Here is an 18,379-nt window from a genome sequence, read left to right as displayed (position 1 = left end):
TAAAGTTTACTTCAGTATTCATCAGAAAACAAATGCTATCAAGGAGATGGTTTTTGGAGCTGTTGGGACCGAAGAACGTGCTGTCAATGGGATACTTGCAAACACAAACTGATCTAGTCCCACGAATTTTGGTCACATTTTCAGTTTGATTGCATGGCAATCACTGAGTGCTAACACTCAGGGATTCATGGCCAAAGTACTTGTCGCTTTCTTCTGGGCAACGGATTCTCTTCAGCATTCACTTACCAGCTGTGGGAACTGATTTGTTACCATGCAGTATGGAAATGGGGAGGAATGATCATAGCCCAGCACATAAAATTTGAAACGCACAAGTCTCTTGAAAATTTGAGTAAAGTATATGTAACTGTTCGTGTATTGTCCTTCCAATATTACTCAGGGAACTTCACCTTTGCCTTGGTTTCTGACAATGTTTAGCAATTGAAAGATTTGATCGGTGATTCTGATCAAGAGCATGTGTGATCCCCTTCCTCAATGATTTGGTTTTGGGTACCTATTGACCTATTGATCTCTTGGGGAAGTAACTTTCCAGGGTGTTGGGAATGTCAGCATGGAAGTGGGAATGAAGAAGTGATTCTACTCAGTGGCATCATACATTAGACTTCTTAAACAGTCTCCTTAAAATTAACATGATTGTATGAACTGAAGGGGTACAATTGCCCTCACATCTTGCTTCTTCCTTTTTAGAGAGGACAGTCTTCAAATTCATGCTAGATCTCCCCTTATTCCACACAAGAGAGCTGTGCCTCCTATCCTCTGCACTTGCAAGTGAGGATTAAAATTCTGAGGCAGTGTTGGCAGACCAGGTAAGCCATAGTGCAGGTGAAATTACATTATTGGCAGTTGTGTACTGCCTCTGTCTGTGTCAATGATGACAACAGAAAGTCAAGAACAGAATGATGACATAAAAATCATGCTCAATAGGATTACGCTGAGGCCCAACCAGGGAGCCAGGGTTACAAGCACTACTTTGTCTCTTTGAGGACCACTTGCGGGACTCATCTGAGCTGCTCTGATGCCCTTGTGCTCTTTCCCCTCTGTGGGAACCTGGACAATCTTAGTGCAAGTGTGCTGGCAAACACTGCCTGCCAACTAGCACCTAATCTCATAATCTGCTTGTGTGCAAGTCTGCAACACCAACCCTGTCATCATTACCCTCTCTGCTCTGATGTCTTGCAGTCACCTGGCATCACCCCTGCGGTCCAGTGGATCACTATTCCCAGGTGAGTGAAATGATCACGATTAATGGATTGAACTTCTTATGAGATATTCCTCAGTATGTTGACCAATAATTTCAGCCCATCAAAGGTTTCTGAATTAAAAATAATGCAATACAAGTCAGAAATGAATTTCACTTCTCAGTATGTTCTGTCCCTTTGAACGGCACTATTAAAAATGTAGAGAAATTCCTTTCTACCTGTAGTTCATAGAGCCATAAAATTGAATTTCTTGGAAGAGACTCTAGATGATACTATCTACACAAAAGGAGGGATCTGGAATATGAACATACCTTTTGAATTTCGAGAAATTTCAGTCCACACACAGGCTCACAAATCCAAGCTGGTGCACAGAGATCTTTTTCCAATGGCAAGGGGAACCCAGGAATAAGATTTTACTTTAGAGTTGTAGAAATTGGCGATAAATTTTCTGCATCAAAAGACACTCCAAGAATTATTTCCACAAAGAGAGCTGGCAAAACTTTTCACATAATTCTCAGGCCACAGGGAACCTAGCCAGTACGGGAGATTGAATTTGAAGGTGTGGCTTAGACTACCAATTCCCTTCCATGTATACTCACACTGCTTCATGCTTGATCTTACTAAAGTTTACTTCCGTATTCATCAGAAAACAAATGCTATCAAGGAGATGGTTTCTGGAACTGTTGGGACATAAGAACGTGATGTCAATGGGATACTTGCAAACACCAACTGATCTAGTCACACGAATTTTGGTCACATTCTCAGTTTCATCAAATGGCAATCACTGAGTGCTAACGCTCAGGGATTCATGGCCAAAATACTTGTCGCTTTCTTCTGGGCAACAGATTCTCTTCAGCATTCACTTACCAGCTGTGGGAACTGATTGTTACCATGCAGTATGGAAATGGGGAGAAATGAACATAGCCTAGCACATAAAATTTGAAACGCACAAGTCTCATGAAAATTTGATTAAAGTATATGTAACTGTTCCTGTATTGTCCTTCCAATATTACTCAGGGAACTTCACCTTTGCCTTGGTTTCTGACAATATTTAGCAATTGAAAGATATGATCGGTGTATCTGATCAAGAGCATGTGTGATCCCCTTCCTCAATGATTTGGTTTTGGGTACCTATTGACCTATTGATCTCTTGGGGAAGTAACTTTCCAGGGTGTTGGGAATGTCAGCATGGAAGTGGGACTGAAGAAGTGATTCTACTCAGTGGCATCATACATTAGACTTCTTAAACAGTCTCCTTAAAATTAACATGATTGTATGAACTGAAGGGATACAATTGCCCTCTCTTCTTGCTCTTTCTTTTTAGGGAGGACAGTCTTAAAATTCAAGCTAGGTCTCCTCAGATTCCACACAAGAGAGCTGTGCCTCATATCCTCTGCAGGATTAAAATTCTGAGGCAGTGTTGGCAGACCAGGTAAGCCATGGTGCAGGTGAAATTACATTATTGGCAGTTGTGTACGACCTCTGTCTGTGTCAATGATGACAACAGAAAGTCAAGAACAGAATGATGACATAAAAATCATGGTCAATAGGATTACACTGAGGCCCAACCAGGGAGCCAGGATTACAAGCACTACTTTGTCTCTTTGAGGACAACTTGCGGGACTAATCTGAGCTGCTCTGATGCCCTTGTGCTCTTTCCCATCTGTGGGAACCTGGACAATCTTATTGCAAGTGTGCTGGCAAACACTGCCTGCCAACTAGCACCTAATCTCATAATCTGCTTGTGTGCAAGTCTGCAACACCAACTGGGTCATCATTACCCTCTCTGCTCTGATGTCTTGCAGTCACCTGGCATCACCCCTGCGGTCCAGTGGATCACTATTCCCAGGTGAGTGAAATGATCATGATTAATGGATTGAACTTCTTATGAGATATTCCTCAGTATTTTGACCAATAATTTCAGCCCATCAAAGGTTTCTGAATTAAAAATAATGCAGTACAAGTCAGATATGAATTTCACTTCTCAGTATGTTCTGTCCCTTTGAATGGCACTATTAAAAATGTAGAGAAATTCCTTTCTACCTGTAGTTCATACAGCCATAAAATTGAATTTCTTGGAGTAGATCCTAGATGATACTATCTAAACAAAAGGAATGATCTGGAATATGAACATACCTTTTGAATTTCGAGAAATTTCAGTCCACACACAGGCTCACAAATCCAAGCTGGTGCACAGAGATCCTTTTCCAATGGCAAGGGGAACCTAGGAATAAGACTTTAGTTTAGAGATGAAGAAATTGGCGATAAATTTTCTGCATCAAAAGACACTCCAAGAATTATTGCCCCAAAAAGAGCTTCGCGAAATTTTTCAAGTAACTCTCAGGCCACAGGGAACCTAGCCAGTAGGGTAGATTGAAGTGGAAGGTGTGGCTTTGGCTACCAATTCCCTTCTATGTGTCATCACACTCCTTCATTCTTGATCTTACTAAAGTTTACTTCAGTATTCATCAGAAAACAAATGCTATCAAGGAGATGGTTTCTGGAGCTCTTGGGACAGAGGAACGTGATGTCAATGGGATACTTGCAAACACCAACTGATCTAGTCACACGAATTTTGGTCACATTCTCAGTTTGATCACGTGGCAATCACTGAGTGCTAACGCTCAGGGATTCATGGCCAAAATACTTGTTGCTTTCTTCTGGGCAACGGATTCTCTTCAGCATTCACTTACCAGCTCTGGGAACTGATTGTTACCATGCAGTATGGAAATGGGGAGGAATGAACATAGCCTAGCACATAAAATTTGAAATGCACAAGTCTCATGAAAATTTGATTACAGTATATGTAACTGTTTGTGTATTGTCCTTCCAATATTACTCAGGGAACTTCACCTTTGCCTTGGTTTCTGACAATATTTAGCAATTGAAAGACTTGATTGGTGTATATGATCAAGAGCATGAGTCATCCCCTTCATCAATGATTTGGTTTTGGGTACCTATTGACCTATTGATCTCTTAGGGAAGTAACTTTCCAGGGTGTTGGGAATGTCAGCATTGAAGTGGGACTTAAGAAGTGATTCTACTCAGTGGCATCATACATTAGACTTCTTAAACAGTCTCCTTAAAATTAACATGATTGTATGAACTGAAGGGATACAATTGCCCTCACATCTTCCTCTTTCTTTTTTAGGGAGGACAGTCTTAAAATTCAAGCTAGGTCTCCCCTTATTCCACACAAGAGAGCTGTGCCCTTGTATCCTCTGCACTTGCAAGTGAAAATTCAAATTCTGAGGCAGTGTTGGCAGCCCAGGTAAACCATGGTGCAGGTGAAATTACATTATTGACAGTTATGTCCTGCCTGTGTCTGAGTCAATGATGACAACAGAAAGTCAAAAACAGAATGATGACATAAAAATCATGCTCAATAGGATTACGCTGAGGCCCAACCAGGGAGCCAGGTATACAAGCACTACTTTGTCTCTTTGAGGACCACTTGCGGGATTCATCTGAGCTGCTCTGATGCCCTTGTGCTCTTTCCCCTCTGTGGAAACCTGGACAATCTTAGTGCAAGTGTGCTGGCAAACACTGCCTGCCAACTAGCACCTAGTCTCATAATCTGCTTGTGTGCAAGTCTGCAACACCAACCCCGTCATCATTACCCTCTCTGCTCTGATGTCTTGCAGTCACCTGGCATCACCCCAGTGGTCCAGTGGATCAGTATTCCCAGGTGAGTGAAATGATCACGATTAATGGATTGAACTTCTTATAAGATATTCCTCAGTATTTTTACCAATAATTTCAGCCCCTCAAAGGTTTCTTAATTTAAAATAATGCAATACCAGTCAGAAAAGAATTTCCCTTCTCAGTATGTTCTGTCCCTTTGAACTGTACCATTAAAAATGTAGAGAAATTCCTTTCTACCTGTTGTTAATACAGCCTTAAAATTGAATTTATTGGAAGAGATCCTAGATGATACTATCTACACAAAAGGAGGGACCTGGACTATGAACATACCTTTTGAATTTCGAGAAATTTCACTCCACAAACAGGCTCACAAATCCAAGCTGTTGCACAGAGATCGTTTTCCAATGGCAAGGGGAACCCTGGAATAAGACTTTACTTTAGACTTGTAGAAATTGGAGATAAATTTTCTGCATCAAAAGACACTCCAAGAATTATTCCCTGAAAGAGAGCTTGGCAAAATTTTTCACGTAACTCTCAGGCCACAGGGAACCTAGCCAGTATGGGAGATTGAAGTTGAAGGTGTGGCTTTGACTACCAATTCCCTTCCATGTATACTCACATTGCTTCATCCTTGATCTTACTAAAGTTTACTTCAGTATTCATCAGAAAACAAATGCTATCAAGGAGATGGTTTTTGGAGCTGTTGGGACAGAAGAACGTGATATCAATGGGATACTTGCAAACACCAACTGATATAGTCACACGAATTTTGGTCACATTCTCAATTTGATCACGTGGCAATCACTGAGTGCTAACGCTCAGGGATTCATGGCCAAAATACTTGTCGCTTTCTTCTGGGCAACTGATTCTCTTCAGCATTCACTTACCAGCTGTGGGAACTGATTGTTACCGTGCAGTATGGAAATTGGGAGGAATGAACATAGCCTAGCACATAAAGTTTGAAACGCACAAGTCTCCTGAAAATTTGATTAAAGTACATGCAACTGTTCGTGTATTGTCCTTCCAATATTACTCAGGGAACTTCACATTTGCCTTGGTTTCTGACAATGTTTAGCAATTGAAAGATTTGATCGGTGTATATGACCAAGAGCATGTGTCATCCCCTTCATCAATGATTTGGTTTTGGGTACCTATTGACCTATTGATTTCTTAGGGAAGTAACTTTCAAGGGTGTTGGACATGTCAGCATGGAAGTGGGACTGAAGAAGTGATTCTACTCAGTGGCATCATACATTAGACTTCTTAAACAGTCTCCTTAAAATTAACATGATTGTATGAACTGAAGGGATACAATTGCCCTCACATCTTGCTCTTTCCTTTTTAGAGAGGACAGTCTTCAAATTCAAGCTAGGTCTCCTCTTATTTCACACAAAAGTGTGTGCCCTCGTATCCTCTGCACTTGCAAGTGAGGATTAAAATTCTGAGGCAGTGTTGGCAGCCCAGGTAAGCCATGTTGCAAGTGAAATTACATTATTGACAGTTGTGTCCTGCCTGTGTCTGGATCAATGATGACAACAGAAAGTCAAGAACAGAATGATGACATAAAAATCATGCTCAATAGGATTACGCTGAGGCCCAACCAGGGAGACAGGGTTACAAGCACTACTTTGTCTCTTCTAGGACCACTTGCGGGATTCATCTGAGCTCCTCTGATGCCCTTGTGTTTTTTCCCCTCTGTGTTAACCTGGACAATCTTAGTGTAAGTGTGCTGGCAAACACTGCCTGCCAACTAGCACCTAGTCTCATAATCTGCTTGTGTGCAAGTCTGCAACACCAACCCCGTCATCATTACCCTCTCTGTTCTGATGTCTTGCAGTCACCTGGCATCATCCCTGCTTTCCAGTGGATCATTATTCCCAGGTGAGTGAAATGATCACGATTAATGGATTGAACTTCTTATAAGATATTCCTTGCTCTACTCCCAAACCCCGTGAGAGAGAGACCTCACCACCTAGTCAGGTGGGCACTCTTGAGGCTGCAGAGCGGAGGAGACCACCAACACTGCCCACCCCTGCCCACATCCCTGGCCCAAGAGGCAACTGTATAAGGCCTCAGGGTTCCCGAAGGGGAGGGCCCAGGAGCGGCAGGACCTCTGTGCCTGAGACACCGTCGGAACCTGAAGGAAACAGACTGGATAAACAGTTCTCTGCACCCAAATCTCGTGGGAGGGAGAGCTAAACCTTCAGAGAGGCGGGCGTGCCTGGGAGGCCAGAAGAGACTGCACTCTGCACATGTCCAGAAGCCAGAGGAAAACACCAAATGCCATCTGGAACCCTGGTGCACGGAGGCTCCCGGAAAGAGCAGTTCAGATCTTCCCAGTTGCTGCCGCTGCAGAGAGGAATTAGACAGTACCCCACGAGCAAACTTGAGCCTTGGAACCACAGGTAGGACCAACTTTTCCCCTGCAGGAAACCTGCCTTGTGAACTCAGGACACACAGAGGCAAAATTCCTCTAGGACCGGGCACTTCCTGTTTGTAATGGAAGTCCCACACCCGCGGATCCCAGCCCGCAGCAGCTCTCTGCTCCCAAACCCCGTGGGAGAGAGACCTCACCACCTGGTCAGGTGGGCACTCCTGAGGCTGCAGAGCAGAGGAGACCACCAACACTGCCCACCCCTGCCCACATCCCTGGCCCAAGAGGCAACTGTATAAGGCCTCTGGGTTCCCAAAAGGGATTGCCCAGGAGCGGCAGGACCTCTGCGCCTGAGACACCGCCGGAACCTGAAGGAAACAGACTGGATAAACAGTTCTCTGCACCCAAATCCCGTGGGAGGGAGAGCTAAACCTTCAGAGAGGCAGACACACCTGGGAAACCAGAAGAGATTGCACTCTGCGCACATCCAGGCGCCAGAGGAAAACACCAAACGCCATCTGGAACCCTGGTGCACAGAGGCTCCCGGAAAGAGCGGCACAGATCTTCCCGGTTCCTGCCGCCTCAGAGAGGACTTAGGCAGTACCCCATGAGCAAACTTGAGCCTTGGAACCACAGGTAGGACCAACTTTTTCCCTGCAAGAAACCTGCCTGGTGAACTCAAGACACAGGCCCACAGGAACAGCTGAAGACCTGTAGAGAGGAAAAACTACAGGCCCGAAAGCAGAACACTCTGTCCCCATAACTGGCTGAAAGAAAACAGAAAACAGGTCTACAGCACTCCTGACACACAGGCTTATAAGACAGTCTAGCCACTGTCAGAAATAGCAGAACAAAGTAACACTAGAGATAATCTGATGGCGAGAGGCCAGCGCAGGAACCCAAGCAACAGAAACCAAGACTACATGCCATCATCGGAGCCCAATTCTCCCACCAAAATAAACATGGAATATCCAAACACACCAGAAAAGCAAGATCTAGTTTCAAAATCGTATTTGATCATGATGCTGGAGGACTTCAAGAAAGACGTGGAGAACTCCCTTAGAGAACAACTAGAAGCCTACAGAGAGGAATCGCAAAAATCCCAGAAAGAATTCCAGGAAAACACAATCAAACAGTTGAAGGAATTAAAAATTGAAATAGAAGCAATCAAGAAAGAACACATGGAAACAACCCTGGATATAGAAAACCAAAAGAAGAGACAAGGAGCTGTAGATACAAGCTTCACCATCAGAATACAAGAGATGGAAGAGAGAATCTCGGGAGCAGAAGATTCCATAGAAATCATTGACTCAACTGTCAAAGGTAATGTAAAGCAGAAAAAGCTACTGGCCCAAAACATACAGGAAATCCAGGACTCAATGAGAAGATCAAACCTAAGGATAATAGGTATAGAAGAGAGTGAAGACTCCCAGCTCAAAGGACCAGTAAATATATTCAACAAAATCATAGAAGAAAACTACCCTAACCTAAAAAAAGAGATACCCATAGGCATACAAGAAGCCTACAGAACTCCAATTAGATTGGACCAGAAAAGAAACACCTCCTGTCACATAATAGTCAAAACACCAAACGCACAAAATAAAGAAAGAATATTAAAAGCAGTAAGGGAAAAAGGTCAAGTAACATATAAAGGCAGACCTATCAGATTCACACCAGACTTTTCGCCAGAAACTATGAAGGCCAGAAGATCCTGGACAGATGTCATACAAACCCTAAGAGAACACAAATGCCAGACCAGGTTACTGTATCCTGCAAAACTCTCAATTAACATAGATGGAGAAACCAAGATATTCCATGACAAAACCAAATTTACACAATATCTTTTTACAAAACCAGCACTACAAAGGATAATAAAGGGTAAAGCCCAACATAAGGAGGCAAGCTATACACTAGAAGAAGCAAGAAAGTAATCGTCTTGGCAACAAAACAAAGAGAAGAAAAGCACACAAACATAACCTCACATCCAAATATGAATATAACAGGAAGCAATAATCACTATTCCTTAATATCTCTCAACATCAATGGCCTCAACTCCCCAATAAAAAGACATAGATTAACAAACTGGATACGCAACGAGGACCCTGCATTCTGCTGCCTACAGGAAACACACCTCAGACACAAAGACAGACACTACCTCAGAGTGAAAGGCTGGAAAACCACTTTCCAAGCAAATGGTCAGAAGAAGCAAACTGGAGTAGCCATTCTAATATCAAATAAAATCAATTTTCAATTAAAAGTCATCAAAAAAGATAAGGAAGGACACTTCATATTCATCAAAGGAAAAATCCACCAAGTTGAACTCTCAATCCTAAATATCTATGCCGCAAATACAAGGGCACCTACATCCGTAAAAGAAACCTTACTAAAGCTCAAAACACACATTGCACCTCACAAATTAATAGTGGGAGATTTCAACACCCCACTCTCAACAATGGACAGATCATGGAAACAGAAATTAAACAGAGACGTAGACAGACTAAGAGAAGTCATGAGCCAAATGGACTTAACGGATATTTATAGAACATTCTATCCTAAAGCAAAAGCATATACCTTCTTCTCAGCTCCTCATGGTACTTTCTCCAAAATTGACCATATAGTTGGTCAAAAAACGGGCCTCAACAGGTACAGAAAGATAGAAATAACCCCATGCGTGCTATCAGACCACCACGGCCTAAAACTGGTCTTCAATAACAATAAGGGAAGAATGCCCACATATACGTGGAAATTGAACAATGCTCTACTCAATGATAACCTAGTCAGGAAGAAATAAAGAAAGAAATTAAAAACTTTTTAGAATTTAATGAAAATGAAGGTACAACATACCCAAACTTATGGGACACAATGAAAGCTGTGCTAAGAGGAAAACTTATAGCGCTGAGTGCCTGCAGAAAGAAACGGGAAAGAGCATATGTCAGCAGCTTGACAGCACACCTAAAAGCTCTAGAGCAAAAAGAAGCAAATACACCCAGGAGGAGTAGAAGGCAGGAAATAATCAAACTCAGAGCTGAAATCAACCAAGTAGAAACAAAAAGGACCATAGAAAGAATCAACAGAACCAAAAGTTGGTTCTTTGAAAAAATCAACAAGATAGATAAACCCTTAGCCAGACTAATGAGAGGACCCAGAGAGTGTGTCCAAATTAACAAAATCAGAAATGAAAAGGGAGACATAACTACAGATTCAGAGGAAATTCAAAAAATCATCAGATCTTACTATAAAAGCCTATATTCAACAAAACTTGAAAATCTACAGGAAATGGACAATTTCCTAGACAAATGCCAGGTACCGAAGTTAAATCAGGAACAGATAAACCAGTTAAACCACCCCATAACTCCTAAGGAAATAGAAGCAGTCATTAAAGGTCTCCCAACCAAAAGGAGCCCAGGTCCAGATGGGTTTAGTGCAGAATTCTATCAAACCTTCATGGAAGACCTCATACCAATATTATCCAAACTATTCCACAAAATTGAAACGGATGGATCACTCCCGGATTCCTTCTATGAAGCCATAATTACTCTATACCTAAACCACACAAAGACCCAACAAAGAAAGAGAACTTCAGACCTATTTCCCTTATGAATATCGATGCAAAAATACTCAATAAAATTCTGGCAAACCGAATCCAAGAGCACATCAAAACAATCATCCACCATGATCAAGTAGGCTTCATCCCAGGCATGCAGGGATGGTTTAATATACGGAAAAAAATCAACGTGATCCATTATATAAACAAACTGAAAGAACAAAACCACATGATCATTTCATTAGATGCTGAGAAAGCATTTGACAAAATTCAACACCCCTTCATGATAAAAGTCCTGGAAAGAATAGGAATTCCAGGCCCATACCTGAACATAGTAAAAGCCATATACAGCAAACCAGTTGCTAACATTAAACTAAATGGAGAGAAACTTGAAGCAATCCCACTAAAATCAGGGACTAGACAAGGCTGCCCACTCTCTCCCTACTTATTCAGTATAGTTCTTGAAGTTCTAGCCAGAGCAATCAGGCAACAAAAGGAGGTCAAGGGCATACAGATCGGGAAAGAAGAAGTCAAAATATCACTATTTGCAGATGATATGATAGTTTATTTAAGTGATCCCAAAAGTTCAACCAGAGAACTACTAAAGCTGATAAACAACTTCAGCAAAGTGGCTGGGTATAAAATTAACTCAAATAAATCAGTAGCCTTCCTCTACACAAAAGAGAAACAAGCCGAGAAAGAAATTAGGGAAATGACACCCTTCATAATAGACCCAAATAATATAAAGTACCTCGGTATCATTTTAGCCACGCAAGTAAAAGATCTGAACAATAAGAACTTCAAGACACTGAGGAAAGAAATTGAAGAAGACCTCAGAAGATGGAAAGGTCTCCCATGCTCATGGATTGGCAGGATTAATATAGTAAAAATGGCCATTTTACCAAAAGCGATCTGCAGATTCAATGCAATCCCCATCAAAATACCAATCCATTTCTTCTAAGAGTTAGACAGAACAATTTGCAAATTCATCTGGAATAACAAAAAACCCAGGAGAGCTAAAACTATCCTCAACAATAAAAGGACTTCAGGGGGAATCACTATCCCTGAACTCAAGGAGTATTACAGAGCAATAGTGATAAAAACTGCATGGTATTGGTACAGAGACAGACAGATACACCAATGGAATAGAATTGAAGACCCAGAAATGAACCCGCACACCTATGGTCACTTGATTTTTGACAAAGGAGCCAAAACCATCCAATGGAAAAAGGACAGCATTTTCAGCAAATGGTGCTATTCAACTGGAGGTCAACATGTAAAAGAATGCACATCGATCCATGCTTATCACCCTGTACAAAGCTTAAGTCCAAGTGGATCAAGGACCTCCACATCAAACCAGACACACTCAAACTAATAGAAGAAAAACTAGGGAAGCATCTGGAACACATGGGCATTGGAAAAAATTTCCTGAACAAAACACCAATGGCTTATGCTCTAAGATCAAGAATCGACAAATGGGATCTCATAAAACTGCAAAGCTTCTGTAAGGCAAAGGACACTGCGGTTAGGACAAATCTGCAAAGAACAGATTGGGAAAAGATCTTTACCAATCCTTCAACAAATAGAGGCCTTATATCCAAAATATACAAAGGACTCAAGAAGTTAGACCGCAGGGAGACAAATAACCCTATTTAAAAATGGGGTTCAGAGCTAAACAAAGAATTCACAGCTGAGGAATGCCGAATGGCTGAGAAACACCTAAAGAAATGTTCAACATCTTTAGTCAAAAGGGAAATGCAAATCAAAACTACCCTGAGATTTCACCTCACACCAGTGAGAATAGCTAAGATCAAAAACTCAGGTGACAGCAGATGCTGGCGAGGATGCGGAGAAAGAGGAACACTCCTCCATTGTTGGTGGGATTGCAGACTGGTACAACCATTCTGGAAATCAGTCTGGAGGTACCTCAGAAAATTGGACATTGAACTACCTGAGGATCCAGCTATACCTCTCTTGGGCATATACCCAAAAGATGCCCCAACATATAAAAAAGACACGTGCTCCACGATGTTCATCACAGCCTTATTTATAATGGCCAGAAGCTGGAAAGAACCCAGATGCCCTTCAACAGAGGAATGGATACAGAAAATGTGGTACATCTACACAATGGAATATTACTCAGCTATCAAAAACAATGAGTTTATGAAATTCGTAGGCAAATGGTTGGAACTGGAAAATATCATCCTGAGTGAGCTAACCCAATCACAGAAAGACATACATGGTATGCACTCATTGATAAGTGGCTATTAGCCCAAATGCTTGAATTACCCTAGATCCCTAGATCAAACGAAACTCAAGACGGATGATCAAAATGTGAATGCTTCACTCCTTCTCTAAAAGAGGAAAAAGAATACCCTTGGCAGGGAAGGGAGAGGCAAAGATTAAAACAGAGACTGAAGGAACACCCATTCAGAGCCTGCCCCACATGTGGCCCATACATATACAGCCACCCAATTAGACAAGATGGATGAAGCAAAGAAGTGCAGACCAACAGGAGCCGGATGTAGATCGCTCCTGAGAGACACAGCCAGAATACAGCAAATACAGAGGCGAATGCCAGCAGCAAAGCACTGAACTGAGAATAGGACCCCCGTTGAAGGAATCAGAGAAAGAACTGGAAGAGCTTAAAGGGGCTCGAGACCCCAAAAGTACAACAATGTCAAGCAACCAGAGCTTCCAGGGACTAAGCCACTACCTAAATGCAATACATGGACTGACCCTGGACTCTGACCTCATAGGTAGCAATGAATATCCTAGTAAGAGCACCAGTGGAAGGGGAAGCCCTGGGTCCTGCTAAGACTGAACCCCCAGTGAACTAGACTGTTAGGGGGAGGGTTGGGAAGGGAACACCCATAAGGAAGGGGAAAGGGGAGGGGGATGTTTGCGCGGAAACAAAAGAATTATTATTAAGTATTAAATAAATTTAAAAAAAAAGTAGGATGTGGAAAACCTAAAGTCACATCATTCAAAAAAAATAAAAAAAAATAAAAATAATGCAATACCAGTCAGAAATGAATTTCACTTCTCAGTATGTTCTGTCCCATTGAACTGCACAATTAAAAATGTAGAGAAATTCCTTTCTACCTGTATTTCACACAGCCATAAAATTGAATTTCTTGGAAGAGATCCTAGATGATACTATCTACACAAAAGGAGGGATCTGGAATATGAATATACCTTTTGAATTTGGAGAAATTTCAGTCCACACAGGTTCACAAACCCAAGCTGGTGCACAGAGATCGATTTCCAATGGCAAGCAGAACCCAGGAATAAAACGTTAGTTTAGAGATGTAGAAATTGGTGATAAATTTTCTGCATCAAAAGACACTCCAAGAATTATTCCACCAAAGAGAGCTTGGAAAAATTTTCCACGAAATATCAGGCACAGGGAACCTAGCCAGTACGGGAGCTTGAAGTTGAAGGGGTGGCTTTGGCTACCAATTCCCTTCAATGTGTCCTCACACTGCTTCATCCTTGATCTTACTAAAGTTTACTTCAGTATTCATCAGAAAACAAATGCTATCAAGAAGATGGTTTCTGGAGCTCTTGGGACAGAGGAACGTGATGTCAATGGGATACTTGCAAACACCAACTGATCTAGTCACACGAATTTTGGTCACATTCTCAGTTTGATCACATGGCAATCACTGAGTGCTAACACTCAGGGATTCATGGCCAAAATACTTGTTGCTTTCTTCTGGGCAACGGATTCTCTTCAGCATTCACTTACCAGCTCTGGGAACTGATTGTTACCATGCAGTATGGAAATGGGGAGGAATGAACATAGCCTAGCACATAAAATTTGAAATGCACAAGTCTCATGAAAATTTGATTACAGTATATGTAACTGTTTGTGTATTGTCCTTCCAATATTACTCAGGGAACTTCACCTTTGCCTTGGTTTCTGACAATATTTAGCAATTGAAAGACTTGATTGGTGTATATGATCAAGAGCATGAGTCATCCCCTTCATCAATGATTTGGTTTTGGGTACCTATTGACCTATTGATCTCTTAGGGAAGTAACTTTCCAGGGTGTTGGGAATGTCAGCATTGAAGTGGGACTTAAGAAGTGATTCTACTCAGTGGCATCATACATTAGACTTCTTAAACAGTCTCCTTAAAATTAACATGATTGTATTAACTGAAGCAATAGAATTGGTCTCACATCATGCTCTTTCCTTTTAGAGAGGACAGTCTTCAAATTCCAGCTAGGTCTCCCCTTATTCCACACAAGAGCGCTGTGCCCTTTTATCCTCTACACTTGCAAGAGAGGATACAAATTCTGAGGAAGTGCTGCCAGCCCAGGTAAGCCATGGTGCTTGTGAAATTAAATTAGTGACAGTTGTGTCCTGCCTCTGTCTGGGTCAATGATGACAATGGAAAGTCATGAACAGGATGATGACATAAAAATCATGCTCAAAAGTAAAAGATCTGTACAATAAGAACTTCAAGACACTGAAGAAAGAAATTGAAGAAGACCTCAGAAGATGGAAAGATCTCTCATGCTCATGGATTGTCAGGATTAATATAGTAAAAATGGCCATTTTACCAAAAGCGATCCACAGATTCAATGCAATCCCCATCAAAACACCAATCCAATTCTTCAAAGAGTTAGACAGAACAATTTGCAAATTCATCTGGAATAACAAAAAACCCAGGATAGCTAAAACTATCCTCAACAATAAAAAAACTTCAGGGGGAATCACTATCCCTGAACTCAAACAGTATTACAGAGCAATAGTGATAAAAACTGCATGGTATTGGTACAGAGACAGACAGATAGACCAATGGAATAGAATTGAAGACCCAGAAATGAACCCACACACCTATGGTCACTTGATTTTTGACAAAGGAGCCAAAACCATCCAATGGAAAAAAGATCGCATTTTCAGCAAATGGTGCTGGTTCAACTGGAGGTCAACATGTAGAAGAATGCAGGCTTTGAACTCAAGCGATTTGGATTTGCCTGACCCTGCCCCACCAGTGCTGGGATTAAAGGAGTGCACCATGACTGTCCAGCTGGATAAGTGTTTTGATGTATAAAGACGTATGGAAAACTTAAAAAATTCAGAGAAGGAAGAAGAGGAAAATAGAACTTCCTCATTGCAAGAAGTTATGCATAGATTTGGGGTAGAAATAAAAATAGGTACTTATAGATCTATAAAAATCGGTGTCAAAGCACAATTTTATATGGTACTTTTTCTGAATCTCCTGATATGATCATATGCTTTTTCCCCCTAGTCTGCTGGCATGAAGGATGTTCATGCATAGCTAGAATAAATCTTGTGGGATGGTGAAAAAAAAATCATGCTCAATAGGATTACACTGAGGCCCAACCAGGGAGCCAGGGTTACGAGCAGTGATTTGTCTCTTTGAGGACCACTTTTAGGACACATCTGAGCTGCTCTGATGCCTTTGTGCTCTTTCCCCTCTGTGGGAACCTGGACAATCTTAGTGCAAGTGTGCTGGCAAACACTGCCTGCCAACTAGCACCTAGTCTCATAATCTGCTTGTGTGCAAGTCTGCAACACCAACCCCGTCATCATTACCCTCTCTGCTCTGATGTCTTGCAGTCACCTGGCATCACCCCTGCGGTCCAGTGGATCACTATTCCCAGATGAGTGAAATGCTCACGAATAATGGATTGAACTTCTTATAAGATATTCCTTATTATTTTGACCAATAATTTCAGCCCATCAAAGGTTTCTTAATTAAAAATAATGCAATACCAGTCAGAAATGAATTTCACCTCTCAGTATGTTCTCTCCCTTTGAACTGCACAATTAAAAATGTAGAAAAATTCCTTTCTACCTGTAGTTCATACACATATAAAATTGAATTTCTTGGAAGAGATCCTAGATGTTACTATCTACACAAAAGGAGGGATCTAGAATATGAATATACCTTTTGAATTTGGAGAAATTACAGTCCACACACAGGCTCACAAATCCAAGCTGGTGCACAGCTATCGATTTTCAATGACAAGGGGAACCCTGGAATAAGACTTTAGTTTAGAGATGTAGAAATTGGCGATTAATTTCATGAATCAAAAGACAACCCCAAGAAATATTCCCCCATAGAGAGCTTGCCGAAATTTTTCACAAAACTCTCAGGCCACAGGGAACCTAGCCAGTACGGGGGCTTGAAGTTGAAGGTGTGGCTTTGGCTACCAATTCCCTTCAATGTGTCCTCACACTGCTTCATCCTTGATCTTACTAAAGTTTACTTCAGTATTCATCAGAAAACAAATGCTATCAAGGAGATGGTTTCTGGAGCTCTTGGGACAGAGGATCGTAATGGCAATGGAATACTTGCAAACACCAACTGATGTAGTCACAGGAATTTTGTTCACATTCTCAGTTTGATCATATGGCAATCACTAAGTGCTAACACTCAGGGATTCATGGCCAAAATACTTGTTGCTTTCTTCTGGGCAACTGATTCACTTCAGCATTCACTTACCAGCTGTGGGAACTGATTGTTACCATGCAGTATGGAAATGGGGAGCAATGAACATAGCCTAGCACATAAAATTTGAAATTCACAAGTCTCTTGAGAATTTGATTAAAGTATATGTAACTGTTCGTGTATTGTCCTCCCCATATTACTCAGGGAACTTCACCTTTGCCTTGGTTTCTGACAATGTTTAGCAATTGAAAGATTTGATCGGTGTATATGATCAAGAGCATGTGTCATCCCCTTCATCAATGATTTGGTTTTGGGTACCTATTGACCTATTGATCGCTTAGGGAAGTAACTTTCCATGTGTTGGGAATGTCAGCATGGAAGTGGATGTTACAAGAGTGATTGTGCTAAGTGGCATCATACATTAGACTTCTTAAACAGTCTCCTTAAAATTAACATGATTGTATGAACTGAAGGGATACAATTGCCCTCACTTCTTGCTCTTTCCTTTTTAGAGAGGACAGCCTTCAAATTCAAGCTAGGTCTCCCCTTATTCCACACAAGAGCGCTGTGCCCTTGTATCCTCTGCACTTGCAAGTGAGGATTCAAATTTTGAGGCAGTGTTGGCAGCCCAGGTAAGCCATGGTGCAGGTGAAATTAAATTAGTGACAGTTGTCTCCTGCCTGTGTCTGGGTCAATGATGACAACAGAAAGTCTAGAACAGGATGATGACATAAAAATCATGCTGAATTGATCCATGCTTATCACCCTGTACAAAGCTTAAGTCCAAGTGGATCAAGGACCTCCACATCAAATCTGATACACTCAAACTAATAGAAGAAAAACTAGGGAAGCATCTGGAACACATGGGCACTGGAAAAAATTTCCTGAACAAAACACCAATGGCTTATGCTCTAAGATCAAGAATCGACAAATGGGATCTCATAAAACAGCAAAGCTTCTGTAAGGCAAACTACACTGTGGTTAGGACAAATCTGCAACCAACAGATTGGGAAAAGATCTGTACCAATCCTACAACAGATAGAGGTCTTATATCCAAAATATACAAAGAACTCAAGAAGTTACACCGCAGGGAAACAAATAACCCTATTAAAAAATGGGGTTCAGAGCTAAACAAAGAATTTACAGCTGAGGAATGCCGAATGGCTGA

General features: G+C 41.5%; 1 protein-coding gene, 5 non-coding genes and 1 pseudogene across 6 annotated transcripts; all 7 read left to right on the top strand.

Moving 5' to 3' along the window:
- Positions 1-880: 880 nt before the first annotated feature.
- On the top strand, positions 881-958 carry LOC120100269 (small nucleolar RNA SNORD115). Its single transcript, XR_015656594.1, has one exon. It is a non-coding gene; the product is annotated as a small nucleolar RNA SNORD115 (small nucleolar RNA).
- Positions 890-17,924, top strand: LOC148007369 (uncharacterized). The gene is made up of 10 exons (XM_087603570.1): positions 890-973; positions 1,198-1,241; positions 2,542-2,649; positions 3,023-3,066; positions 4,862-4,905; positions 6,235-6,326; positions 6,504-6,582; positions 6,700-6,743; positions 14,989-15,108; positions 17,724-17,924. The coding sequence occupies exons 1-10, from the start codon at positions 890-892 to the stop codon at positions 17,845-17,847; spliced, it is 783 nt and encodes a 260-aa protein (XP_087459696.1). The 3' UTR covers positions 17,848-17,924.
- Positions 2,706-2,783, top strand: LOC120100268 (small nucleolar RNA SNORD115). Its single transcript, XR_015656627.1, has one exon. It is a non-coding gene; the product is annotated as a small nucleolar RNA SNORD115 (small nucleolar RNA).
- Positions 4,545-4,622, top strand: LOC120100270 (small nucleolar RNA SNORD115). The gene has a single exon (XR_015656595.1). It is a non-coding gene; the product is annotated as a small nucleolar RNA SNORD115 (small nucleolar RNA).
- On the top strand, positions 6,383-6,460 carry LOC120100240 (small nucleolar RNA SNORD115). Its single transcript, XR_015656538.1, has one exon. It is a non-coding gene; the product is annotated as a small nucleolar RNA SNORD115 (small nucleolar RNA).
- Positions 15,165-15,250, top strand: LOC120100293 (small nucleolar RNA SNORD115; annotated as a pseudogene).
- On the top strand, positions 17,900-17,978 carry LOC120100292 (small nucleolar RNA SNORD115). Its single transcript, XR_015656649.1, has one exon. It is a non-coding gene; the product is annotated as a small nucleolar RNA SNORD115 (small nucleolar RNA).
- Positions 17,979-18,379: the final 401 nt, after the last annotated feature.

The sequence above is a fragment of the Rattus norvegicus genome, chromosome 1 (genome assembly GCF_021556685.1).
Source record: "Rattus norvegicus strain SHRSP/BbbUtx chromosome 1, alternate assembly SHRSP_T2T, whole genome shotgun sequence".
Classification (NCBI taxonomy): Eukaryota; Metazoa; Chordata; class Mammalia; order Rodentia; family Muridae; genus Rattus; species Rattus norvegicus.
This window is presented reverse-complemented; position numbering and strand designations above follow the sequence as displayed.